General features: G+C 41.3%; 1 protein-coding gene across 6 annotated transcripts in view; it reads left to right on the top strand.

Annotated features, from left to right (window-relative positions):
- The first annotated feature begins 204 nt into the window (after positions 1 to 204).
- Positions 205 to 27,480, top strand: part of ALKBH3 (alkB homolog 3, alpha-ketoglutarate dependent dioxygenase) — a 35,835-nt gene continuing 8,559 nt past the window's right edge. For 2 of the 6 annotated variants that reach the window (XM_057749750.1, XM_057749745.1), the window contains exons 1-8: positions 241 to 660; positions 2,032 to 2,177; positions 2,344 to 2,447; positions 3,258 to 3,292; positions 5,749 to 5,796; positions 7,977 to 8,080; positions 9,683 to 9,771; positions 18,671 to 18,880. In XM_057749750.1, coding sequence (XP_057605733.1) covers positions 2,099 to 2,177; positions 2,344 to 2,447; positions 3,258 to 3,292; positions 5,749 to 5,796; positions 7,977 to 8,080; positions 9,683 to 9,771; positions 18,671 to 18,880 — 669 coding nt within the window. In that variant the 5' untranslated portion in view covers positions 241 to 660; positions 2,032 to 2,098. Of the gene's footprint in view, positions 754 to 2,031; positions 2,178 to 2,343; positions 2,448 to 3,257; positions 3,293 to 5,748; positions 5,797 to 7,976; positions 8,081 to 9,682; positions 9,772 to 18,670; positions 18,881 to 27,480 lie in introns of all 6 variants that reach the window. The other 4 variants (XM_057749747.1, XR_009055539.1, XM_057749746.1 and 1 more) reach the window with 4 other exon arrangements.

Raw genomic sequence — 27,480 nt, 5'->3', positions numbered from 1 at the left:
TGGAGGGTCCTGGCCAGAGGAACTCCGGCCGAGGAAACACGTCTTCACCCCCACCCTCGCCACATCCCGGCGCCTCGCAGGGCTCCCGCGCACCCTCCCTCTGCGCGCCCCCCTCGAGCCCCAGCCCCACCATCCGCACTTCCGGCGATTCGGCCCTCCGGGCGCGGGGCACACGGAGCCGCCCGGACTCCGGGGGGGTGGCGCCGGAAGCGGCGGCGCCGGCGCGTGACGTCACAGGAAGCGCCTGAGGCCGCGGCCTGTGGTTTGGAGCTGCTGGGGTCAGTTCCCGGCTCTCAAGGTTGCCCGGGTGGCGGGCGGGGGAGCGGGCCGGGGGCGGCGGGGGTTGCTGTAGGACGAGCGGCTTTGAACCCCTGCGCCCGGCCCCGCCGGCGGGGGCGGCCTCCCGCCCCATCGCTGGGTGCCCGGGGCTGCGAGAGTGGGGACCGCCCTGAGGTCCCTTCCAGGGCGACCTCCGGGACGTGGTCCAGGGCCTCCCGGAAAAGAAGGGTCTAAAGCAGAGAAAGCTGCTTACCCGTTAGAGGGCCAGGCCCTTTTTCCTTCGAGGATCGCTTACTCCGCACCTGGACCGTGAGAGAGGGTTTGGCTCCTCTGTCCGCAGAGGAAGAAACAGACTCAGAGACGTGAAGGCATTTGCCTCAGGCAAGTGTCCGATCCGGATTCAGAGCGAGTCCTCTGGCCGGAGCCGGAGCCCTCGCTGCTCGCGCCGCAGCAGGGTCCTCATGCGTGATTCCGGTAAAGAATCTCAGCATGGACGGTGGGGTTAGCGAACAGGTTACGGGACTCTGCAGATTCAGTAGGTCGGGGATGGGAATCTATATTCAACAGCCGTGCAGTGCATGTAACACCTCGCCCCCCCGTGAACACAGAGATAGCTAATTGTAGTGTTAAGAATTCAAGGCCTCACCTGAGAGAAAACGTCACATGAGGGCTTCCTCTACAAATCATGTGGGACTGGAGAGTTGGTATTTGGTTCTGCCATTAACTTTGGGGCAGATGGCAGCCTCTGTCCTCTCCCCACCTATTGAATAAGAAAACTTAGAGACATCACTTGGGGGAATTTGTTAGACATACAGATTCCTGGGACCAGCTTAATTCTACTGAATCAGAAGGCCCGGAGGTGAGGCTGGGAATCTGTAGGCTAAACAAGCTGTCAAATGAGCCTATTGCCTTTCAGAATTTGAGATGAAAACAGATTATGGGTTCAGAACTCTCCCCACCCCCGCCCCCCCAACCTTCCTGTTTTTGTTTTTTGTTTTGTACCTGTGCATGCTCCTGTATTTACTGTGGGCTAGATTTTTATCGGCAAAAAAGTCAAATTAGCATTACTGGCCATTCAGTATAAGGTGGATTTTTTTACTTAGCTGAAGACTGGAACGTAATGAAATTTGAATGTTAACCTACCTATGTTGATTTCCTGAGTGACATTGGGTGAGCCACTTAACCTGGTGGGCCTTACATACCTGACTATCATCATCTACAGTGCTTGTTACAGAGACAAACACCTGTATCCATCCTACATCACATCTTCTGAGACAGGCCATAGGTGTTTTTAACAAGCTTCCATGGAAGTTTGATGCAGCTTGTGATAATGGAATATGAAAATACTCTGGGAAACTGAGTCTTAGCCTATTTCTGAATGTTCGTGTAGGTGGAGTATTACAGTTTCTTTGTGTTCTGCTCTTGGGGGGCTAAAAAGGGTAATATAGTTTATGATAGATCCTGGTTTTAGAATTTCTTAACATCTGCTTTCTTGTGAATGAAGTGAAAGTACTGTGATAAGATAAACATTAAAAGATAAACATTGCAAAAGATGAACATTAAAAGCAGCATCCCCAAGTAACTTAGTAGGCTTCTTGGTTTAGGTGTTGTGATGTCAGAAGCTGATACTATGTAGAAGATCTGATTGCTATTGAGCCATCTGGTCTGCTTGAAAGGATTATAATTACCCCTTGGTAGTCCAAGCTCTCACAACCCCAACTGAAAGCATCTTTTTTTTCTCCCTTGAAACAGATACCATTGTGTCGTTTGAATCAGGAATGAAATCTGAAAGCTAAGAGCAGAAGCCTTCTTGGTCAACATGGAGGACAAAAGACGGCGAGCCCGAGTGCAGGGAGCCTGGGCTGGCCCTGCAAAGAGCCAGGCCATTGCTCAGCCAGGCAAGAACCTGTGGGGATCTTGTGTGTGTGTGTGTGTGTGTGCGCGCGTGTGCACCTGCTTGCACACACACAAGTATCATCTTCTTTTACGTATACCCCTTTGGTTTATAGTGGACTCCCATTTCGATTGATGTGAGGTTTGAGTCTCTCCTATCTCTTGCTTCAGCTCCCACTGCTGAGAGCCACCTCCAACAGAGACCTGGTCAGACCTGGGTGAATAAGGAGCATCGTCTGTCTGACAGACAGTTTGTGTTCAGAGAACCCCAGGAGGTAAATTCTTGTTTCTTCTTCAGCAGTAACAAAGGTTCATTTATAAAAGCAACAGTCACATAGTGGACACTCAAATAGTGACTGAATAAACTCACTAATAAAAAGAGAGTTGAAAGGACTATAGTAATGGTGAAATGTTGAGTATCAGTTTCATAGTATGTCTGAGGATTCTTTGTAGTCTTACCCCAATTTATAGGCACGTATAATTCCCATATTTTTGGCAAGGAGATGTACCATGACTAGAGGTTAGAGATTATACAATGACTAGAGCTTGCATTAGGTATCTAAGTTCTAACAGTCCTAAAAAATGCTAGTGTAGCAAATACCTCTGGAATTGGATTGAAATTTCAGCTGCTACAATGCCTGATCTTATTAGCTTTCTCCCCATGGGGAAAAATGTAAGAAAGGATGAAGATACGCTGTTTTTAATAACATGGGAAAAAAAGAGCTAAAAATCAAGCATCTTGCTGTAGTAATGATTGCATAAATAATGATTAAAATCCCTTATTTCCTAGTATATCTTCTATTTTTAAAAATCCCTTGGAAGGAAGGTTTTTCCAGAGCTGCTGACTGCTAGGAAAGTGTATTTTAATTTTGTCATCTTTTACTGACCACTAGTAACTGTGAAGTAGTTCTAAGAAGAATAGAAACAAGAGTTTCTGGTGGGAGAGTAAGAGCTTAGAATAAAAAAAAGATAGTTTTAAACCTGATTTACTTTGCCTAGAAATGAGAGGATACAGTAATCCTGCAGGTAAGCCTCCCTGAGGATTAGGAATCATTCATAAAGAAGATCTGGCTGTTTCCTTGCAGGTGGTACGCAGAGCCCCAGAGCCACGTGTGATCGAGTAAGTAAATAGCTGACCTCCTGTAACTGTTGCGCATAGTGAAATAGAGAGCCCAGGATCTTTCCCTCACCCTGGTTTTTCCATCTGGAAAAGATAATGGCCAATCCATGTCTAAATTTTAGGCTGGGATGTTCCTGTCTCAGATGTCTTTAAACTTGGTCTTTTGAGAAGCCCTTCTGAATTTGCTGATGGTGTGGAAAATGCAGCTAGATATCTGTACATTAAACTCTGACTCTGGTATAGATTTCCTGACCCTGTTTCACTAATATATCTGCAGATAGTAGCTGAAATGTCTCCTAGGTAAAGACAGAGAGGGTTTTTTCTTGAGTCATTGAAACCTGACTCTTTGAAAAAACCTTTAAGTATCATTTTATTAGCAGTGCTTATGAAAACTGTTAGAAATCTAGATGCTCTTACAGTTCTTTTATTAAAACCACATAATTGTTGCAGAGCAATTAAATGATAGTAAACATTTCTCTTATATTGATCTGTGTCTAAAATATTCTTTTCCAAAATGATGAAAGATGCTTTGATTCGTCTTTTCCTCCTTCTCAGTTTCCATCTGATGCAGGTAAATTATCAGTAGGCAGCATCCTTTTATTTCAGCAAGTTAGCATTATGTGTATGCTGTTGTTCATAAGCAAGTGCTAAGCTGTTTGGCTGTTTGCAGGTTGACTTGTATATCTTAGAAACTAGTTAGTTTGAAACTAACACAAATGTCATCATACTTACAAGGAAGCCATGTAGTTATGGCCTTGCCACTAGTTAGCTGTGTAACTAGTCCTTAGGTAAGTTATTGCTGTCTCTCTGGACTTTTGTTTCCTTATCTGTGATATTAAGGGTTTGGACTATATAATCACTTAAGACCCAGTCTGGCAGCTCTAACAGTCTTTGATTGTTTTGTAAATGCAGATGTGATACTGCCTCCATTGGTGGTAAAGAGAAGAAACAAAACTGTGAAACCTGTTACAAGATACAGATGGGACATTCAGGTTGAAATAATGGACAGTTGTGAATTTCCAAGTCAGGGGAAAGAAAATGACAGTACTCATTCCTACTTGACTGTAGGGTTTGTTAATTCTGTTTATCTAAAGTTGGCTATGCTAGATTTTTTTTTTAATAGCCAGAAATGTCCCTCACATTTGAAGTGAGCCAGTTTCTAAGCGTGGCCCAAAATATATCACACTGAAATATTATACATTCACACTCTAGGAAACTTATAGGCAACTCATTTTGAAGTGTGCTACTACGGCCATACCACCCTGAACGCGCCCGATCTCGTCTGAAGTGTGCTACATGTTTATGACAATAACTCTGCCTACATTTTGGCTCAGAGTGGCTCACACATCCACCTCAGAGCCCAGCTCAGAGATCAGGAACTGCTAACTCACATGGAGAAGGGTGTGTAAATCGTGTCCCTTTATGTTATTCTCTGTAACTTATCTCGTGAGAAGGATCTGACACAGTTACCTTGACAGAGGCACCTGTCCAGTCTGGGTCCGTTTTCTCACCATGGTGGGTTATAGACCTCACCACCCTGCCCATCCGTATCAGTTTTATACTTTTGCACATTTGATCCACTTCAGGAAGCTTTTTGCTGCTCATCTGTTATGTTCTAGGCACTAGGAAACAGAAAAATAACCCAATCCAGCTCTTCAGGAGCCCGGGGTCTAGTAAATGAAATAGACGTGTAGTCAGATAAACTGTAATCCTGAATATCTTGGAACAGTAGACTTGTAGGTAAGGTGTAACAGAGGTAAGTGGTAACAGAGGATGAGATTGTTAACATTATTTGACTGGATTACAGGTCAAGAAAGGTTTAGAGAAGGTGATGCTGAGCTGAGATTTTGAAGGAGGAATTAGAATTTTCCACGGGACCAACGCTGGGGGATGGGTTGGATTGGGGGTGCTGGATGGCGGGGAGGCATGCCCGCTTGTAGGAAAGCATGGCGTTAGACGCGTGGTGGTGTGTGCCGGAGAGTCCAAGCAGTAATTACCCTGGAGGCCGATGCGTCTGTGGAAACTGTCAGGAGGTGGCGCTAGGTCGTGGGGACCTTGTACTTGCTTCTGTTCAGTGTATCTCTATTCCAGGCTCTCCGAGGGGATGCTCTATTTGGCACCCGTTTGTGTGATAGATTCTTGCACCACATCAGCCTGAAGTATGGGTGAAATATAAAGGGATAAAACTGGAATTTATTTTGTCCCGGTCTTTGCCTCTGTGGCCTGCTTTTGTCAGGATTCTGTTCCCAGTGCCATTCATGATTACCACCATCTTGCCTCTTACCTCGGTGGCAGAGGCGCGTGGGGCTGTACTTTCCTCATAGTGCGCCCTCCTCTTGAAATGGTTTTGCTGGGCTAGGACTTTGTGAACTCTGAAGGTCAACCCTTCCTTCCGCTATGTGCAGTATATTGTTTTACTTGATACTAACAAGTCTTTGTTTGCTTTGTTTCTTTAGTAAAGAGGGTGTGTATGAAATCAGCCTCTCACCCACAGGCATATCTAGGTAAGTGAATGCTCACTAGAAGGGGACTATAATTGTCACCGAGTTATAGTCTCTTAAAATATTCTACTCCGTTCGTTAAAGTAGGTAACTTCTGCCCCTTAAATTCCTGGGTAATTTGTGGTAATATCTCCTTTTATACTAGCTTCAAAACATTTTTATAGCCTCTCTGTCAGGTATAGTAACTATTACTTCTCCAGTTTTTCAGATGAGGCAATGAGGTCCAGGGAGATTGAGTACTTCTTCCTAGTGCTACATAGTAATTTAATGTTAGAGTTGGGTCTGGCCTCAACTTCTGTGCTGTGAGTGATACATTATATTATTATTGTTAAATTACATTATATGTATTGACATTGTTATGTATATTATGTTAATCATACATTATATATAATATCTATTAAGTTATGTTATATTGCTATATAAATGTAGATTTCAGTAAAATTAGAGCATGTATGATTTAGGATATATTAGGTATTAGTCATTGTTTTGAAACATTTTGAAAGCATCACCTTAATGCATGCAACTGTAAAATAATGAGACATTTAAAGAAATCAGAACTTATGTATCTAAATGAATTGCTTGGAAAGAGTTGCTGTTGGACTTGAAAGCCTCTATAATTAGTCCAGTGCACTGCCATTGTCATAACCCTTTTCAGAACTTTTCCAGAACTTCCCTTTTAAAGCAAGTTTAATAGTTGCACAGGAAAACCAGTTGCATTATTTTGGTCACATCTCATTGTTAACCTGGTATGGCTTCAGGTGAGCTTTGGCTCTTTCAGAAAATCATCTCACAATATGTGTAAGCCAAATCATTGTGCTGTACACTGCAAACTTACACAGTGCTGTATGTCAATTATATCTCAGTAAAACTGGAAAAAACTAATAATTCAGATCCAAACATTTTAAATTGGACAACTGGTTAAAATTAATTAATAAATTGTTAAACTGTTAAAAAAAAATGAAATGTACCTTCAATGAGTGAAAGTTTACTACCAACAGGCTGTTGAAGAGAATGTTCCATGGGCTTTCAGAACATTTCTTGAGAAAGGTGTGCGAAACTCCAAAGGCATTGTTAAAATGAAATAGTATATTAGGGACATAGAAATTAAAATCACAGTGAAGTACCACTTTATATTCACTAGAATTTCCATAATCAAAAAGACAATAATAAGTGTTATTATAAATGAGGATGTGGAAAATTAGAGGCTTCCTGTATTGTTGGTGGGAATGTAAAATAGTACAACCCTTTTAGAAAAACGTTTGGTGGTTTCTTAAAAAGTTAAGCAAAGATTTACCATATGACCCAGCAGTTTCAATCCTAGGTATCTTACCCAAGAGAAATGAAAGCATACATCCACACGAAGATTTGTATGTGAATGTTCATAGCAACATTCATAATAGGCAAAAGTAGAAACAACTCAGATGTCCATCAGTTGGTGAATGGATGAACAAAAGGTGGTCTGTCTATAGAACAGAATATTTTATTCCACCGTAAACAGAAATGTTCTGATAATGTGCTACAACGTGGATAAACCTTGAAGACATTATGCTAAGTCAAATTTTATAGTAAGTAAATTATACCTCGATAAAGCTGTTTAAAGGATTAAAGAAAAAAGATATCCAAAACAATTTTGAGCTGACTTGGTATTGTTGAAATAAGTGTATATCCAATGAGAGAAAGAACCCTTACTTGAATATAGTTATTTTGATAGTTATAAATGATTGCTTTCCCTACAATTGGCATAGTCTCAGAAGGCTGCCAATTGTGAAAGTAACACAGGGCCAAGCATTTCATTAGTTATTCTACTTTTCATAGTGATGCCGTGAGGTGGAGATTGTCTTTGTGTTACAGATGAGAAAAACCAAGGTTCAGAGAGGTTAAGTAACTTGTCCAAGGTTTCACAGCTAAGCAGTGCTGGGATAATATTTGAACCACATCTGTGAAAGCTGTCATGTGCCTCTTTATCCTTCATTGCCTCTTTTACTTGTCTTGACTTGAAAGAGGTGTGTTTTCCATCCGGAGCATCGTGATCTGGGTGGTGGTAGGCTCTGGAGGTGTGGGAAGATGATTTCATCCACCCATGAAAGGAAGCATCATCCAGATTAATTTGCTCGGCTAGTGGTTAGAGTCTAATGAGTCTTTTTCTGTGTTCTTTAGTTAATAACTGTTCTCTCTGCATCAAGGGTGTGTTTGTATCTTGGCTTTGTTGACTTAAAAGAAGCTGACTTGATATTTGAACGGCTTTGTCAGGATGTTCCCTGGAAGCAGAGGACCGGCATCAGGGAGGGTAAGTAGATCTCTGAGATCACAGTGGTTGATGTTTGGTCTTCTTACGAGAATGTTTTCCAATACCATTGCTTCTTTGCACCACAGCCAGACTTAAACAGAGATTCAAAACCTAACTGGAACCCTAAGGATGAGTAGGAATTAGCCGGTCAAAGGGGACAGGGAAGAGTGTTCCTGGCAGAAGAAACAGCAAGTGGTTTTCAGAGCGTGGCAGAAGGTGGGAGTTCAAGAAACCAAGGGAAGTTTGGCTTGGCCGAACTGTGGTTGACGAGCTTATCTCTCTTTGTGTTTGTTCACTGTTTTTATTACTGTAAATGGTGCCGACTTTCCTCTTTCTTCATGGAAACTTCCAGAGCTTTTTTTTTGCTCATTCTATTTGGCATATATTCTTTCTTGATCCTTTTTATCAGCTTTTTATTCTCATTTTAGTTTCACTAGAGGAGTCCAGTCTCCTTTAGCTTCAGCAGCTGTAGTATTCTCCTGAGCTTATCAAGATTAGCGGACTCAGAGCGGTCCCCTCTGTGGGCATCCACAAGCCGCAGTACCTGCTATACCAGAGGTGCTCACTGGGGGGCGTCTGTGTTCTAGCATAGAATTTCCTTTCTGGTACATGGAGTGAATTTAAATTTTCGGTGGAGAAAGAGGCAAAGTATACTGGCATCATTTTTGTAACTCAGGCATCAGAATGAGAGTCAGCTCTTTCAGGGCAGCCTTCTAATTCCCAGCAGTTTCTACAGCAGGGATTTTGGTGACAGATGTGGCTTCGATTGCTTGCTCTGTCTTTCAAAGTAATTGTGTTAATTTTAAACACATTACAGTTAAGTAATTTTCTGATTCTTGATTTTCTGCTCTGTAACATAGAGCTAATAATAATACCTATCTTATAAGGTTGTTGTGATAATTAAATAAGATGGTGCATGATAAGTACTTAACAGAATGCCTGGTACATAGTAAGCCTTCAGTGAATGTTAGCTGGTTTTATTATTATATAATAATAATATGTTCTTATTGTTATAGTGGTTGAAATCAATTGTAGGAAAATAGCAGATCCATGGATAACTCTCTCTAAATAAATTGGACATCAAAAACTTCTGACTAAAATTGGTTACATGCTATTGTTGGTCAGAACATTTTTTTCTTCATTTGGAATCAAAAGGGCTTCTACCGTGGTGGCACGTGGGTGAACAGATTGTCTTGTTTCTTGTATGGACGCTGGTGCCACAAGTTCCTACCTACAAGGGTTCAGACTCCATATCCTGCATTAGACCCTCCCTAATCTGAACCCTTCTACTCTGCAGTGTGACTCCTTCACTCTTGTTTATGTCATCACTGACACAAGTCCCATTCATTCTCACCTCAGAGCTTCACCCACACTGTTCCTGCCAATATGACTTCTCTTGTCGTCCTCCTTTTAGCTGTCACCACTCTACTCCTGAAATCCCACGCCCTCCATGAAGGTGGAACCTTGGGTCAGAGCCCATCCTTACTCTTCCTTAGTATTTCTCATAGCTTCTTAAATGTTGCAAAGCATGGTGTTGACACTCAGTAGGTACACCTTAAATGGCATTAAACCATTTCAAAGGCCCTGTATTTTCTTTCTTAGATGTAACTTACCAGCAGCCAAGACTTACAGCATGGTATGGAGAACTTCCTTACACTTATTCAAGAATCACTATGGAACCAAATCCTCACGTATGTTGGAATGTTGTTGTTGGTGTGGTTTTATAGACTATCTGCTATAAGTGTAGAGTTCTGTGAAATAGCATAAGCTGCCCTGCAGAGCCGCGTGGTGGTTCCTAGTTCAGAAAGGCCTCTGGGTTCACACACTGAGTCGTCGTGCTGTCGCCCTCGACGTGCTTCTGCTCCATAGATGATGTCAGAGGATGAGGAATAGACTGGAACTAGAGTAAACTAGACCCAGACTCAAGGATTTCAGAGAAATGAATCATTTCTTTTCCTAATCCCCCCCTTCCCCAAGCTTTTCTGGCCATAGCCCTTTGCGTACCTCCTAGTACATATTTGCTGTGGGGCCAAATCCTTATGGCTGACCAGTGAGGTTAGGACATTGCTTCCCGCCTCTCAGGCTCTTTTGCCATTTGTGAAAAACTCCTTTGCTTTTCTTGTTGACTTTGCGTTCACTCTGTGGCTGCAGTTCTCATATGTCTAACTTACCATCGCTTTGGCCTGTCTCTACTGCTTCTTTTGTTTTTAAAAATTCCCATGACAGACAAAGAGATTCTCGTAATATAAATTAAGCTTGTCCAGATGATGGAATTAAGATCCAAGAAATAGCTCTCTGTTTAGTCCCTGGAATCTTGCCTTTGGCAAATAATATTATGTTTCTATTGAAAGAGACTGAAGAAAATGGAGTTTTGCTTAAGACTTTGGAATAAAGAGAAATGTGACACATTTAGAGCTCCTAGTAATTTGTTATCATAAACTACCATTTTCCTAAAGCATTTAGGGATAAAGTATTGACTGAATGGAACATGGCTTTTTCACATAAAGAGATAGCTGTATGCTCTGATGTCTACGGCTGCATTTAGAGTGTGACCCAGGGAAGCGTTGAGACCCTCTGTGTCTGAGGTTGACTTGGAAGCATGAAGAGAATTGAATTAGGCCAGTGCAGCATAGACTGCTGGCCATGTTTCTGTCAGAATTAGTTTATCTTCTTGTCAACAGTCATAGCAGAGAAGTTGAGGATTAAACAAGCCTGTGGGGAAGAAGTTCTTATTCATTCTAGTTAATCTTTTAGAACAGGATTTCTCAACCGTGATATTACTGACATTTCAAGCTGGGTGATTCTTTGTTGTCAGGGTTGTCCTGTGCGGTATAGGATGTTTAGCGATATCTGTGACTTCTGCCCACTAGATGCCAGAAGTACCCCTTACCCAGTCGTGACAACCAAAAATGGCTCTAGACATCGCCAAACATCTGCTGGGGGTCAAAACTGACCTTGGTTGAGAACCACTCCTTTAGAATAAACATAAGGCATGAAGATCTCCTGAGTAGAGTGAGCACTTATGCTTGGGGACGTTTTGACAACTCTTTAAAAGAATTTTTTAAATGACCATCCTTTTCTTATAATGTAAGTAATATGTGTTTATTATGGAAATTTAGAAACTACAGACAAGTATGAAGAATATTAAAATTTTGGATAATACTTCCACCTGATGTTTTGGTTCCAGTCTTCCTTGTTTTTTTTTTTAGGCACATATATGTAGAGAATCTTTCTATAAAAATGAAATCAATTATTTATATACTACATTTTATTTTACTATATCATTAACATATTTTAATATCATTAAATATTATCTCACAACATTATATTTAATAGGTACATAGTATTCCATAGTTTATGTGTAGCATAATTTATTCAAGCCTCTTTTGTTGGATATAAAGGTTTTCAAATTAGAATTTTTTAATTTGATTTTGGCTGGCTCGTAACTTCGTATTTGTTGCTAATAGATTTAGTTTGTATACCATCTGGAACAAAATCAAAAGAGATGCCCCTGTCTCATATTTTTTAAGGGGGGATTCCCTAAGGTGTATATATGTGTTGGGGGAACCAGTTTAATTTTACAGTTATTATTACCTAAATCTTAGTATCCCATAGCACGGGAGGAGATTCAGTCACAGGTAGTGAAATTTCCTTTCGTCTTTTTTCATACTAAATCTTCTGTGAACCCAGTGTATGAAAATAAAAGAGTACCTTGACTGACTGGCAGTCCCACCAGCTTGACCTCTCCTTTCTCCTGCTGTGATCCCAGAGGCACCTCTGTGGTGCCTAGGTCTGTACAAAACACTGTTTGAAGTCCACTGAATAGGTCCTTTTACTTTTATGGTTCATATTTTCTCATACTCTTTTCCTCAAGTGTCTTTTAAGGATAGAATGTCTTCACCGAACAGTGAGATGACGCTGAATTTTAATTTAGACGTTCAGTTCTGAGGGCTCTGTATATAGAGTATTGGTTGGAGAGTCTAAATTAATCCTCTAGTTCATTATTCCCTTTTTTTTCTCCTTTTCTCCTTACTTCACCACCAAAAATAACCAAGAAAATGTATATATCCACTTAGAAACATAATGCAAACTTGGTGTTATCACAGTGCTCAGTCCCTAAGCAAGTCAAGGGAAGTGCTAATTACTTTCTCAGTCACATTGCCGAAAAGCTCTTATCCTCCTTTACATTCTTGTGTTTCTTGTTAAGTGTATAATTCTAGCATCTGATCTTTTTCCCCATGAAGAAAAGCTTAAAGCCATAAAATAAATAGGAAATATAGCTTGCTAACATTATTATGGAATTTCATTTTCAAATTTATTCTCTTGAACTAGCCTATGTTAGTTTAGTAACATTTGTTTTATTGATCTAAGTTTTGTTTATTATTGCTGTTTATTTTTTAAAATCCTCTTGGAGCTGAATAGACATTTTTCTAAAGGGGACATACAATTGGACAACATGAAAAGATGCTCAGCATCACTAATTATTAGGGAAGTGCAAATCAAAACCACAGTGAGATATCACCTCACACCTGCTATCAAAAAGGCAAGAAAGAACAAGTGCTGGTGAGGATGTGGAGAAAAGGGAGCCCCCCCTACATTGCTGGTGGGAATTTAAATTGGTGCAGCCACTGTGAAAAACAGTATGGAGATTCCTCACAAGGTAAAAATAGAGCTACCATATGATCCAGCTATCCCACTTCTGGTTATTTATCCAAAGAATATGAAAACACTGATTTGAAAAGATACGTGCACCTCCGTGTTCATCACAGCATTATTCGCAACAGCCAAGATCTGAAAACAGCTGAGGTGCCCATCAGCAGAGGAATGGATAAACATGTGGTGCGTGTGTGTGTGTGTATATAGTGGGACACCACTCAGCCATGTGAAAAAGGTGATGTCTTACCATTTGTGAGGCCATGGATGGACCTTGAGGGTATTATGTTAAGTACGTCAGGTGGAGAAGGACAAACACCATATGATTTCATTCATATGTGGAATATAAAAAACTAGTAAAATAAATGAACAACCCAAACATGTAGATGCAAAGAACAGAGTAGTGGTTACCAGAGGGAAAGGGACAGAATGGAGGACAAAATGGATGGAGGAGATCAACGGTGTGGTGATGGATGGAACCTGTGGTAGTGAGCACACTGTACAGCGTATAGAAGTCGAAATATAGTGTTGTACATGTTAAATTATATAATGTTATAAAGCAGTGTTAACTCAGTAAAATAAATAAAATCCTCTCCTTAGAATGTAATGCTAATATCCATAACAAGGAATGCCAGCTTTTACCATGATTTCCACGTGACAGTGAAGCTGAGTGATTTCCACATATGCTCCCTGGAAGTTTTATCTGACAGTAGTCATGGGATATACCAAATAATGGATATACCTAGTCCATTTCTTCACTTGCAAACACAGAACATGAACTTTCAAGGGGTTCTTTAAAGTGGCAGTTCTTAAAGTAGAATTTGTGGATCCCTGGAGGAAGTCCACGAAATTCTTTTTGGGAATCCACAAAGACAAAACTGTTTTTATGGTAATACTAAGATTACGTGACATTTTTCACTGTGTTGAATTTGCACTGGTGATACAAAAGGAACGGTGAGTAGAACTGCTGGTGCCTTAGCATGAATCAAGGCGTTACAACCAAACTGTGCTAGTCATCACTGTTTCCTTTACTATGTGCACTTCCAGTAAAAAAAAAAAAAAATGCTGGTTTTGTTTAAGGATGTCCCTTGGTGAAGCAGTAAGCATTATCACTTTTATTGTCTTGATCTTTTTTAAACTGTTCTATGAAATTCAAAGTATGCATAACGCACTCCTGTTATAAACCTACTATGATGAGTGTCTCGGAAAAACACTTGTGTGATTGTTTAAGCTGTAAGCTGAACTAGCTGCTTTTATCATGGAGCATTTTACTTGGAAGAACAACTGGCACACAAACTAGTTACTCAGACGAGTATTCAGCAGACATTTTCTCATAAATGAATGAAGTGTCACTTCCAGGAAAACAATGGACAGGATTTGTTACTAATGATAAAAAGTTGAGGTTTCAAAGAAATATTAGGAATTCTGGAAAAACTCTTATCTACCACCTTAAGCCTGACCTCTTCCCATTACTTAGCTTTTTCTGAAGAGATCAGTGGTAATAGGAATGGAGGTGATTTTTTGATATTATATAACGAAATATGTCAGTAGTGAAAGGGTCTGCATAACTCAGTGAACCAATATTTTCCAAGTGACCAGTGCTTGATGTTACAGAATCATGGACGATTAAAAGATCTGCTCAAAGTGCACACTGAACCAGTGCATTTATTTATTTATTTATTCATTTATTTTTTATAAATTCATTTATTTTTTGGCTGTGTTAGGTCTGTTGCTGCAGACTGGCTTTCTCTAGTTGTGGTGAGTGGGAGCTACTCTTCTTTGCAGTGTGTAGGCTCCTCTTGTTGTGGAGCCTAGGCTCTAGGCATGCGGGCTTCAGTAGTTGTGACATGCAGGCCCAGTAGTTGTAGCTTGTGGGCTCTAGAGCACAGGCTCAGTAGTTGTGGCACACGAGCTTAGTTGCTCCACGGCATGTGGGATCTTCCTGGACCAAGGCTTGAACCCATGTCCCCTGTATTGGCAGGCAGATTCTTCTTTTTTGTTTATTTATTTATTAACATACAATAAACTGCATATATTTAGAGTGTACAATTTGGTATCCCAATCTCCCAAGTCATTCCCCCCTCAGCCCTCCCCGCTTTCCCCACTTGGTGTCCATATGTTTGTTCTCTAAATCTTTGTCTCTATTTCTGCCTTGCAAACCGGTTGATCTGTACCATTTTTCTATAGTCCACATATATGTGTTAATATACGATATTTGTTTTTCTCTTTCTGACTCACTTCACTCTGTATGACAGTCTCTAGGTCCATCCATGTCTCTAAGCATGTCCCAGTTTCATTGCTTTTTACAGCTGAGTAATATTCCATTGTATGTATGTACCACATCTTTTTTATCCATTCATCTGTTGATGAACATTTAGGTTGCTTCCGTGTCCTGGCTATTGTAAATAGTGCTGCAATGAACATTATGCTACATGTTTCTTTTCGGATTATGGTGTTCTTTGGGTATATGCCCAGCAGTGGGATTGCTGGGTCATATGGTAGTTCTATTTTTAGTTTTTCAAGGAACCTCCATACTGTTCTCCATAGTGGCTGTATACAATTTACATTCCCACCAACAGTGGAAGAGCGTTCCCTTTTCTCCACACCCTCTCTAGCATTTACTGTTTGTCAGTTTTCTGATGATGCCCATTCTAACTGGTGTGAGGTGATACCTCATTGTAGTTTTGACTTGCATTTCTCTAAGAATTAATGATGTTGAGCAGCTTTTCATGTGCCTCTTGGCCATCCGTAGGTCTTCTTTGGAGAAATACCTATTTAGGTCTTCTGCGCATTTTTGGATTGAGTTGTTTGTTTTTTAATACTGAGCTGGTTGAACTGTTTATATATTGTGGAGATTAATCCTTTGTCTCTTGATTCGTTTGCAAATCTTTTCTCCCATCCTGAGGGTTGTCTTTTCATCTTGCTTATAGTTTCCTTTGCTGTGCAGAAGCTTTGGAGTTTCATAAGGTCCCACTTATTTATTTTTGTTTTTATTTCCATTACTCTAGGGGGTGGATCAAAAAAGATCTTGCTGTGATTTACGTCAAAGAGTGTTCTTCCTAGGTTTTCCTCTAGGAGTTTTATAGTGTCTGGCCTTACATTTAGGTCTTTAATCCATTTTGAGTTTATTTTTGTGTATGGTGTTAAAGAGTGTTCTAGTTTCATTCTTTTACATGTAGCTGACCAATTTTCCCAGCACCAGCTATTGAAGAGGCTGCCTTTTCTCCATTGTATATCCTTGGTTCCTTTGTCATAGATTAGTTGGCCATAGTTTATCTCTGGGCTTTCTATCCTGTTCCATTGATCTATATTTCTGTTTTTGTGCCAGTACCATACTGTCTTGATCACTGTGGCCTTGTAGTATAGCCTGAAGTCAGGAAGCCTGATTCCACCAACTCCATCTTTCCTTCTCAAGATTGCTTTGGCTATTCAGGGTCTTCTGCGTTTCCATACAAATCATAAAATTTCTTGTTCTAGTTCTGTGAAAAATTACATTGGCAGTCAGATTCTTAACCACTGTGCCACTAGGGAAACCTGGACCGGTGGATTTAGATCTAGCAGTATGAAAAGTTTGTTGATATGGTCAAATTCCACATTGCATCTGATCTTTAAGACATCAGTACAGTTGACTTTTGGTGTAATATCAAAGACTATCTATGATTATTTGAAAAGGCTATAAAAGATTCTTCCTTTTTCTAACTGCATATCTGTGTGAAGGCAGTTTTCTTTATACGTTTCAACAAAAACAACATATTGTAATAGATTGAATGCAGAAGAAGGTATTAGAATCAACTCTCTTCTATTAAGTCAGACATTAAAGAGATTTGCAAAACAGTGCCCCTCTTCCCAACAATTTTTTGTAATGGAAAATAGTTAATTTTCATAAAATAATACTTATGTTAATGTGTAATGGGGTTATTTTTTTAAATGAGTTAGCCAAAAATGAAAAAAAAATTTTTTAGTTTTAATTTTTAATATGGTAACTATTGTAGCTATAACCCTATACACAAAAGTTCTTTGGGGTCTTTGATAATTTTTTTTTTTGGCTGTGCCATGTGGCTTGCAAGATCTTAGTTCCCCAACCAAGGATTGAACCTGGGCCCTCAGCAGTGAAAGCATGGAGTTCTAACCACTGGACAGCCAGGGGGAATTCCCTCCTCAATAATTTTTGATAGTGGTATATGAGAACCCTGTCCTACAGGAATCTCTGTAAAGCATTTGAGGTTTCTTGGAGTCAAGACATAGAATTCTGTAATCATGTGCATTTTAAAGAACTGCCAAGAATATTATGGCTCCCTCAGGGATAATTTCATTAGGATGTAAATATATGTGTTAGTTTATCTATGGTACTGAATCTAAGCAGCATACGTTAAAAATATAATAAAAAATAGAAGATAAAAACTAAAGCCAAAGACTCAAAAAAAAAGACATAGAATTCTAACAAGAACCAGTATGAGCTATGCTGATTGTAGCTCCCAGGTACAACCTGAGGTTAGGGGTCATAGCTTCCTGAAGTGTACGTGGCAGGATGGTGAGTTCTGCACATAAACTATGGAAGTGAACTCGGTGCTAAGGAGGCAGGGCTGTGGACTCTGTTTAAATCTTCTGTAGTTCCCAGCCAGGTCATGATTCCATTCTGTAGAATGTTTTTCCCCTCCAGGTTCTGTGTTTAGGAAGTTTGCCACTCTGGAAATATTAAATATCTTTTTTAGGGAGAGCAGTTCTGCCATTCATGATAACATAGGAATGGAACAGAGGGCCGCCCAGCAGAAGAGTTGTTTCACTCCTCAGACCTCAGTCTGCATCTGCTGACTCTTGTGGTGACAAGCCAGGCTTACTGCTGCGTGTGCCACCTCAGTGACTTACTGAGGCGACTGTCCTGAGTATATTGACAGTTGCTTTTTTGCGAGGGCTGTATATGTAACGTGGGAAGGATGAGATGCGTGGATAGGCCTGGTCTTCATGACGTTGCTACACCAAATTTTTTTTTTTTTTTTTTAACAAAAATAATATCCAGAGTTTATTGAGCACTTAACATGTCAGATCCTGGGCTCTATTGGATGAAACAGCTTCTGTTTTTATCTCCATCTTACAAATGAACTCCCTGAGGCTAAATGGCTATTAAATGGGAATTAAAATGCTGTTTGGTGTCCTGGGGTTGGTGAGTGGCCAAGCAGAGGCTGGAGCTGGGCAGACTGAGCCCAGGGTCTATGCACTTAACCAAGACCCTATGCTGTCTCTCTCTTTTTTTTTTTTTAAGAACTTTTATTGAGATACAGTTAACATACAATAAACTACATATATCTAGAGTGTACAATTTGGTATCCCAATCTCCCAGTTCATTCCCCCCCAACCCTCCCCGCTTTCCCCACTTGGTGTCCATATGTTTGTTCTCTACATCTGTGCGTCTATTTCCGCCTTGCAAACTGGTTGATGTGTACCATTTTTCTATAGTCCACATATATGTGTTAATATACGATATTTGTTTTTCTTTTTCTGACTCACTTCACTCTGTATGACAGTCTCTAGGTCCATCCATATCTCTAAGAATGTCCCAGTTTCATTGTTTTTTACAGCTGAGTAATAGTCCATTGTATATATGTACCACATCTTTTTTATCCATTCATCTGTTGATGGACATTTAGGTTGCTTCCATGTCCTGGCTGTTGTAAATAGTGCTGCAATGAACATTGGAGTGCATGTGTCTTTTTGAATTATGGTGCGACACCAAATTTAGTACCTTAATAAAATGGCAGAAGTCAGCTTGCTTCAAAGTAGAAATAACAGGAGAGAATTAAATGACTCTTCTGGCCTTATGTTTCGGGTGGTTTGCTTATTCCATGCCCCTGTTTATAACGTGACTCATTTTGCACTTTGGTTTTTTCATGTGGCTTATGTGAACTGTCTCTGTCCCTTTTCTTGGCCTGTTGATTGCAGTGGCATCCTGTGCTGCTCACGCTGAAGAATCAAATTGAAGAGAACACTGGCCACACCTTCAACTCCTTGCTCTGCAACCTTTATCGAAATGAGAAGGACAGCGTGGACTGGCACAGCGATGATGAACCTTCGCTGGGGAGGTGCCCCATCATTGCTTCGCTCAGCTTTGGTGCCACACGCATGTTTGAGATGAGAAAGAAGCCCTTACCAGTGAGTAGTCTATTTATTTTAAGTTCCTCCTGCCATCTAATATTCTGTGAAAAAAGTTGAGCTCCTAAAAGGCTCCTATTTTCAGATTTAGGGGATTAGAGCGTGTGTTTTGTTGATGAAGTGTTTTCCACTGATCGTTTACCCCCATGGTTAACTTTTGACTTCCAAAGAAGCCATTCATTCATTTACTCGTGCAATGGAGATTGCCTGCCGTGTGCCAGGTGCTGGAGGCTGATTTCCATTGGTGGAAAGGACAGACGTGGTCCCTGTCCTCAAAGAAATAGGGGTAGACCGATGTTACTAATTACTCAAGTAATTGGAATTATGATAGATGGTAGGAAGGAGGGCTTGTAAAGGCAAGGTTCATGTTAGTGGGGGCAAGAAGGGAAAGGAAGGAGGCTCGAGGAAGATGCCCTTGAGGAAACCTTTGTTTTAAGTAAGTGTTCTTCCCGGCAGTGTCACCTCTCTTCTGTGAAGGAGCATCACATGCACCCTCATGGCCTTCTTAGCCTGCTCCTGAAATCCACATGGATCTGTAACTCTTTCAGAGAGGAAATTCAAGCCAGATTATCAGACAAGCAGTGGCTAAACTGTAGACTAACTTTAGTTGTCCAGCCCAGCTCTTGCCTATATTAAAAGACAAGACATTTGAGGGATATGAGGGCTGTTAGTTTTTTTAAATCAAAAAGGGTAGAACTTTAGGACTAAGGTAAATAGATAGTAGGAACTCTAAGAAAAGAGCAAACCTCTACCAAATCATCTTAATTCCAAGATTTGTGTTTTCTTCTAACTGAGGTTCCCAGTCATTTAGCTTATAACATTAAACCAGACCCAGTCAGCGTGGAAGGCCTACAACGCTGTGTTTTGAGTATGACCTAATCCAGACCACATAATTATCAGGCAGTCAGTGCTCATGTCTGTTCTTCATCAGATGTACTTCTTTGGGCTGTTTTCCTGACATGTATTTGGGTTTCCAAGCATGGTATTTTGAAGCATATTGTGTTGTTTTGCATTTATGCCATTGAGTACCTTTTGTTGGTATATTTTACATTGACTGGGTTTCCTTTGCTTTTGTTTACACAGAAGCTTTGGTCTCTGTTAGTGGGGGATTGCCAGTTGCCAGTGACTTACTGAGTCAACGTGCTCCCTGAGCATTTTGAATAGCCTTCACAGTTTCACTGGCAGTCAGCCTTCTCACGTCCCAGGGAGTACCACCTGAGAAGCAGGCGCCCCAGCCTTTGCCATATTCTTTTTATTTTATTTTATTTTATTTTATATTTTTAAATTAATTATTTTATTTATTGGCTGTGTTGGGTCTTTGTTGCTGCACACAGGCTTTCTCTAGTTGCAGTGAGTGGAGGCTACTCTTCGTTGTGGTGCATGGGCTTCCCATCGCGGTGGCTTCTTTTGTTGCAGAGCATGGGCTCTAGTTGTGGCTCGCGGCCTCTAGAGCACAGGCTCAGTAGTTGTGGCGCATGGGCTTAGTTGCTCTGCAGCATGTGGGACCCTCCCAGACCAAGGATCAGACCTGTGTCCCCTGCATTAGCAGGCGGGTTCTTAACCACTGCACCACCAGGGAAGTCCCCCATATTCTTTTTCGGTATGGTTATGCTTTCATATGCAGACTTCCACTCAGTTAAATCCCAAGTTCACACATGTGAAGAATTCATCCCGCCCTTAGTAAGTCTCCTGTTGTATGAATAGCGGAGAAATACCATGTGTCTTATTTTAAAGTTCAGACCCTCTTCTCAAGCCAGACATATAGAATATCCCCTTTTTGCCAGGCGTGGTCCTGGAAGCTGTGGCTATAGCAATGAGTAAGTGCAATGCAGTCATCTTTCCCCTCTTGGAGCTCATGACCTGGCCCATGCTAGTGCTCTGCCGCCCTCCCAGAGTTATCCTTCCAGCTTTCTGATTGGAAAACAAACTGCAGTGTATCCAATATAATCTTTGGTGTAATGCAAGTCTCCGGTTCTTTGCCGCTATTTTCTTTGTTGCCAAGTATTTAAGTATTCAGTTACTGCTGCTCTGCCCATGTTCATTCATCACCACCACCATCATCCCTTTTAAAAAATATTTTTGGCCTATTTATAGATTTTAAGCTTAAAAATTCCCAAAGCGTGCTTTCTGGATAATCAGTTATACTGTACAAGCAGTTTCCAACTATTAAGTGTTAACCGTACTCTGGTGCCCAGAATACCTCTATTCCTTTTCCCCTCTAGGCAGCTGAAGGTCTTCATTTTCTCATATAAAAACATATTCATGGTGATCAAGAGCTATTTCTTGGTAATATGATTCAGTTGTGTTATAGGTTCTTGTGTGGATGGAAAATGTAACTACCACATAATGTTTTTTCTGAGGGCAAACATTTGGAACAGGATCTCTGTGTGAGAGGGGACTGACCATACTTACTGAAACTGTCTTCTCAAGGCTTCTTAGAGGCTATTCTGATGAACACGAGTGTGAAAGCACAGGCCATGAAACGCTGAAAACGTGGTTAAGCCCCTTCAGTTGCCTGCCAGTCGCAGGGGAATCTGCGCTATAACTGTGGCAGCTGACTTGATGAAAGTACAGCTCTGATAAGTAAGAAAATTTGTCTGAGGTCTTGAAACAAAGCTGGCTGAGGAAACAGATTTGGGAAGAAATGTAAATGTGTCAGTATGTCAGGTTACTGACTCTAATAAGTCTTGGTTTCCAGCATAGTCTTAACTATGATTGAATTTGATGCAAAACTGGCTTTTGTTTAAGATGGGGAAATTGAAGGTCAGTATATTTGAAATTATAATCATGTGTTAGTGAATACAGTTTAAAAGTTACTTTTTTCCTCCGGAACCTATAAATTCCATTCTAGGATAGATAAAACCCAGGTTTAAACTTTTGGAAAGATTTCTTCAAGTTTCTTTAACAGATTTAAAAAATCTTGGGCTCCTTAAATCTAGCTAAACTTGAAGTACAGAAGCCTTTTTTTGAGTTCACATCCTTGGAAAGGTATCTTAGAGTGCATCATCTGTATCTCAGTGTAATGACCACTTTTCTGAAGGATTTGAAAGGACATGGTTATTGCAAATCTGTCTGCTTTTCTTTCTCAACCATGGTGATCGCTTTGAGAACATGGCTCATGATTCATATTGTACAACTCAAGGTAAAAGATAAAATAAAAAGTATAAATTAGATTAGTCTTCTGCGTGGAATTCGTAGGAGTCTTTCTTTCTGTAGTTCTAGGAACCTGTCTCGCTCTGCCACTATAAGTTGTAATTTTCATGTCTGGCAGCAAGACATTTGGAGTGTGCTAAAGGTTGTGGGAGGACATCTCTTTCAAAATTCAGTTAGTTTTAACCTATCAGAGGAGAAGAAGGTAATACCTGTTTGACTTGAGTAAAGTTTCTCATCTACAGGTGACATAAAGGAATCATGAGATTTCCTGTACTTCATTCAAGTATGCAGTTTTGAGACAGAAAAGCATCTGTTTGGGGCCGCTTTCAAAGAGAATTAGCCTTTTTTTTTTTTAAACGTTCAAACTCCTCCACCCCGCAGCCGCTGTTTGTTTTGCAGTCTGGCACCTCACGTAGTTCTCTGTAGCTGCTGATCTTCTGAAAGCTGCCCCAGTTCCACGCATTGCACTCCTCGCAGTTTCTCGCTGTGCTGAGCTGGTAAGGAGAGAGTTGTTTCCTCCGCATCAGTGCCCCTCTGATTCATGCCTTTGGCTCAGGCGGCTTCACGCGTGCATCATCCCCAGGATGGTATGTCCGCCCCTCCGAGGTGCTCATCCCCATTTCACTGTCCTCTAGTCCAGGTTTGTCCACTCCTGCTCGTTCGTTTTGATTTGAGAGTCAATTTACCACTTCTGTTAATGATACTAAGGTACTTGGGGGGCATAGTAGACTTGCTCTTCCATTCACCCCATCCCTTCTTTTGTTAATTCAGTTAAACCTGAGTCAGTAGCATCGTATCTATCTTCTGGCCAACGTCAGGATATCCTGTCTTAAGACAAAAGTAAAGCTTACCAAATATACCTCAGTAGACATTTTTTAGAAACCAGTAGCCTTTTTTATTCTACCGAGCTGGGCTCATTAAAGCTTTTCTACGCTCGTGTCCCAAACCCAGTTGTATTTTTCAAACTGCATCATGTCCCTGTTATAAAGATTAGTCTGGTTCTTTTCCCAGTATAGCTTTAATTCTATACTGAAAAACAAGCTGGGAAAGGAACTACAAAAGCCGTTTGGCAGGCTGCTATTTCTCTGTCGGTTACCATAGAAACAATGATGGCTGAGTTTGGGGGGGGTATTAGATAATAGGAAGTTTGTGATGCACTGGAGGTTTAGATGCCAAAAGCCTTGTTTTCTAGAAAATTACCGTGCATAAGTTCTATCCTTCATCACCTGAATCCTGAAAATGTGAGGGGCTTCTGTCTACCTCAGGGTGATTGAGCTGAGGCAAGTTGAACATTTCTCTAACCATTCCTCTCTCTAGCACCTTCTGAAGGGTGTAAACTCGGTTCTTATCACCAAAAGAGATGGTTGTAAAATCACTTTTAATGGTAGAGGCTCTGAGAGTTGCCAGAGCATTTGAGCTCCTAGAACCTCCGTTGCTGATTGCTATTTTACACACTACTGGGAAGAGTGGAGCATGAAAAGGTCACTTTGATCATAGACACCAATATTTCTCCAGGACTTTAGAAGAAATGAGGATATTAGAACCCAAAATAATATAAACTGACGAGCTTAAATTTAAAAATTGGACAAACTAGCTGTGTAGTATTTCATGGGATGGCAACGGAACGGCCACCTCAGCCAGTGCCCCCACTGCGGCTTCTCCAGGCATCCATGCTGCTTATTAGCCCATCTTCTGATTACAGCTCTGTTCTGAGAAATGGCAAGAACCACTTGAAAGAAATTCTTGATAACCATCATCTTTTTAATGCATTCCATAATGAAATTTAGCAAATCAGGTTTTGTTTCCTGTTTCTGTTACTGATGTTTGTAAAAAAGCACTTACCCACCTCATTTATACTCACTCCTTTTTTGTAAATGGGGTGATGATTGGTAGCTGCTTTATGGAAGTAACAGAGTTTTCCCATGAAAGGCACCATGAAGGTTGTTGCAGTAATCAGTGAATTTTTAAGCTGTTATAAATGGTGGTTGCTACGGTGATTTTTCAGATGTGGAAATTGAAGAAGAAAATGAACAGCAGTGAAGTTAACCTCCAAGGTTGCCTTGGCCTGTGAAAGGCATTCATTGAGGGGGTACAGGGGAGACTCGGGGAGGGTGAAGTGGCCTGTGAATCAGGAATGGTGACTGAGTTTTTGAGCTCCTGTATCTAGAGTCATGCAGTGGTTTGGAGAATGTCAGTGAGTGGGTAAATGAATTTGTGCATGTTTAAGCAGATAAAGATAAGTAGTCCTGGTAGGACCTGAATTCTCTACAGACATGAGATCTTTTGGAAGTGGGACTCCTCATTTGCTTCCTTGAGGCCTTGTCTCAGGCTGGAATTCAGGGCCTGACTGCCACTGAGAATAATTAATTTTTGCAGAGAGCCTCCCAGTTTTGTATTGCCACCATTTGTGCTTTTAGTCTTGGGAAAACAGCCTTTTCTAAAGTGATGTGTCAAGTTCGTGTGCACCCTGATTCGGTATGGGGTCTGTTCACAAACTTTTTTTAAACCTTGTCTCAGTGGTAGCGTTTTCTTCCCCTCCACTGTGCCATTCTCTAAAAGACTGTTCTAAGCCTTCTGGTAATCTTCTCATCTTTCACAGGGTACATTTTCATGGTGGATGACTGCTTAGCTGAGGCAGAAAAGAGCTGGGTGAGTTTGAGGAAGGGGGAGGAGGTCCCACTGTGGAGCAGAGTGGGCAGGCGAGGAGAGTAGCAGGTGATGAGGTGGGAGGAGCGGGCAGGGCCAGGTCACGCAGGGACTCAGGAGCCTCAGGGAGGAGCGGAGTTTAAGTACATCAAGAAGCCATTGAAATGTGTCAAGCAGAAGAGCGATGTGATCTGCTTGAAATTTTACAAGGTCAGTTGCTACTGCGTGGAGCTCAGACTAGACAGGAGCAAGAGTGGAAGCCAGGAGACCAATTAGAAGGTTGTTATACCTCCTGGGACCAAGGCAGAGAAGAAGAGAGGTGGACAGCTTCAATGACGTGAGCTCAGAGCAGCAGGCGGTTTCAAGAGAGGCATGGGAACAGCGGTCTGAAAGCGTTAATAAGGAGTATCCCCTGGCTCTGTAGGTGTGAGAGACGTGATCACCTTCTGCAGGAGAACGAGTTTCAGAGCATTCGGAATCTTCTGGAGAGACCTAGGTTTTAATTAGGACGGGAAGTAGAGGGAACCTTCGGAGCACATGGCGTTGAGGATCCAGGGGTGCTGCTCGTCACTGGAGGAGCATTCTGGCGCGCACAGCGGGGGGCGCAGGGCTGCGTGGGGGGGGTTATGTCTGATCGGGTCATGTCCCGGAATGGTTTGGGAATGCGTGTTCTGATTTAATGGGTGGCTGGCGAACCCTGCACTTTTGCTGGTGACTGGGGTCAGCTGGATATCAGGCTTCGTGGAATTTGTTCTGTGTGCTCTTCGGGGAAGGAGAGTGTTTATTTCTGGTGCTACAGTCTTGAGTGGAAGCTCTTTCAAAATAGCCGTTCCTTTAAGTTTTGTTTCTTGGAAATATTATATCACCAGGAATGGCATCTTCATTACATTCAGTCTTCTGGTTTTAAATGCACATTCAGAGTAGCTAGAATGACTATAACAGTAAGTGTAAAGCCAAGCTTGTTTTTGCTTAAACTCAGTGACGTCTCACCCCCACCCCACCCCCAATACCGTATCAACAACAAATCTGAACAGCAGACACCGACGGTAGGTGTTTCACGGTAAACTGCATTTGCCTCTTAAGATCCCTGGGTTCGCCTGGTATAGGATGATGGATTGCACATGCCAGTCCCTCACGCTTAGTATTCTCACTCACCTCACTAGAACCTTCCATGCCAAATCCATGTCAAAAATCAGGAGAAGAGTTTGATGAAAACCCAGAGATTTGTATGCAGCAAGTGAGCTCAAAACTGTTTCGAACAGATAACCTCAGTCATTTCAAATCTGTGCTTTTCCAGCTAGCCTCCTACTTTGGTAGATTCTTATTTCAGAAACAGCTGCTTTTTTTAAAGTCATGTTTTTCATATCGATGTTGAGGATGCCGCCACTGAAAGTGTGGTTTGAGTCAGCAGACTAACTGTGGAGAAGCCTTTGTGGGGTCCTAGCTTTATTCTGTTTTCATAATTTCCACAAGTAATATGTTTCATTTATGTCAGATTTAAAAGATATGTTACCACTGTGAACAAAAAGTCCAGCTGTGTTCTTATATCCGTGCTGTAGAAACAACCTTGCAGTCCAAATATAGCTGCAAGCTTTGATGATCCACGAAGCTGTCTAAAAGCCAGACAGGTTCTCAAGGGCAAGGCAACACCACAATTTAATTGGGAAAACAAGCTGGAAAGAAATGATTAAGAAAGAGGAGAGGAGGACATTTTGGCATAGTCATAACTTGGGAGGTCAGACAAGTAAAGGGACAGCTGGCTCCAGCAGAGGCTAAGTAGCTGGAGCACATGCTGGCATTTAGTTTTCAAATATCATTTCAGTCTGCAGAAAAAAAGCCTTGACCATACTTTTCAAGCAGCTCTACCATGTATCTGATTCTTGGACCACAGAGCTAGGGAAATTCCTATTCTATCTCTTACCGTCTTGAGAAAACCCTTTGCTTGATTCTGCAGACACTCTTAACATCTTTTTTTGTTTTGTTTTTGCTTTTGAAGCACAGACTCTGGGATGAGTTGTCTCTATCTGCAGTCTCCCTTTCCTACAACTTAACTCACTTTTGGAACACATGCTCCCTAGCTCCATTCCACCAGGCTGCTGTGTACTGATACCACTGTCCTAAAGAGCGAGTACTCTGCCTTTCCTCAGTCACCATTCTCCTCTCCCTTGTAACGTTGGTCACCAGCATCCAGCACCTCTGCCTGAAACTCAGCCATCTGTTAGCTGCCTCTTCCTCTTCCTAGTCCTCCTGCTTCTGAAATACTGTGTTATCTCAGCTATCCTCACACGTTTCTGATCACTACTTCTCTGCCTCCTTTGAGGTTTTTTTTCCCTTTACACCCCTTAAATACGGATGTTCAAGATTGTCTTTGATTCTGTTATCGTCTGCGTTACTTTTTAGAAAATGGTGAACGAGCAGTAGACTGTAAACGCTCTGTAGGCAAGGTCCACGTCTGTCGTGTTTATCGTTGTGTCCCCAGCATTTAGCACTGTGTGTGTGTGTGCGTGCGTGCATTTTGATCAAATAAGTGCATAAATGAGATTTCATTTGTTCTTATGGCTTCAACCATTTCTTCTTTGGCCGGAGCAACTTCTGAATCTTATTTCCAGCTTTGACTTTTATCTTAAGTTCTAGTCATCACTTTGTACATGTTCACAAGACATTTCCACTTATAACAGTGTGTGACTTCTAACCTGAAATTGTAAAATTAGATTTATTATTGTTCTCTGAGAAAACTCCAGTTTCACCTGCTCATAAGTTCATGATGTCACTAATCTCTTGATCAGGTTTACATTGTAAGT

The sequence above is a fragment of the Hippopotamus amphibius genome, chromosome 9 (assembly GCF_030028045.1).
Source record: "Hippopotamus amphibius kiboko isolate mHipAmp2 chromosome 9, mHipAmp2.hap2, whole genome shotgun sequence".
NCBI lineage: Eukaryota > Metazoa > Chordata > Mammalia > Artiodactyla > Hippopotamidae > Hippopotamus > Hippopotamus amphibius.
Note: the sequence above shows the minus strand (reverse complement) of the source record. Positions and strands in the feature narration are given on the sequence as shown.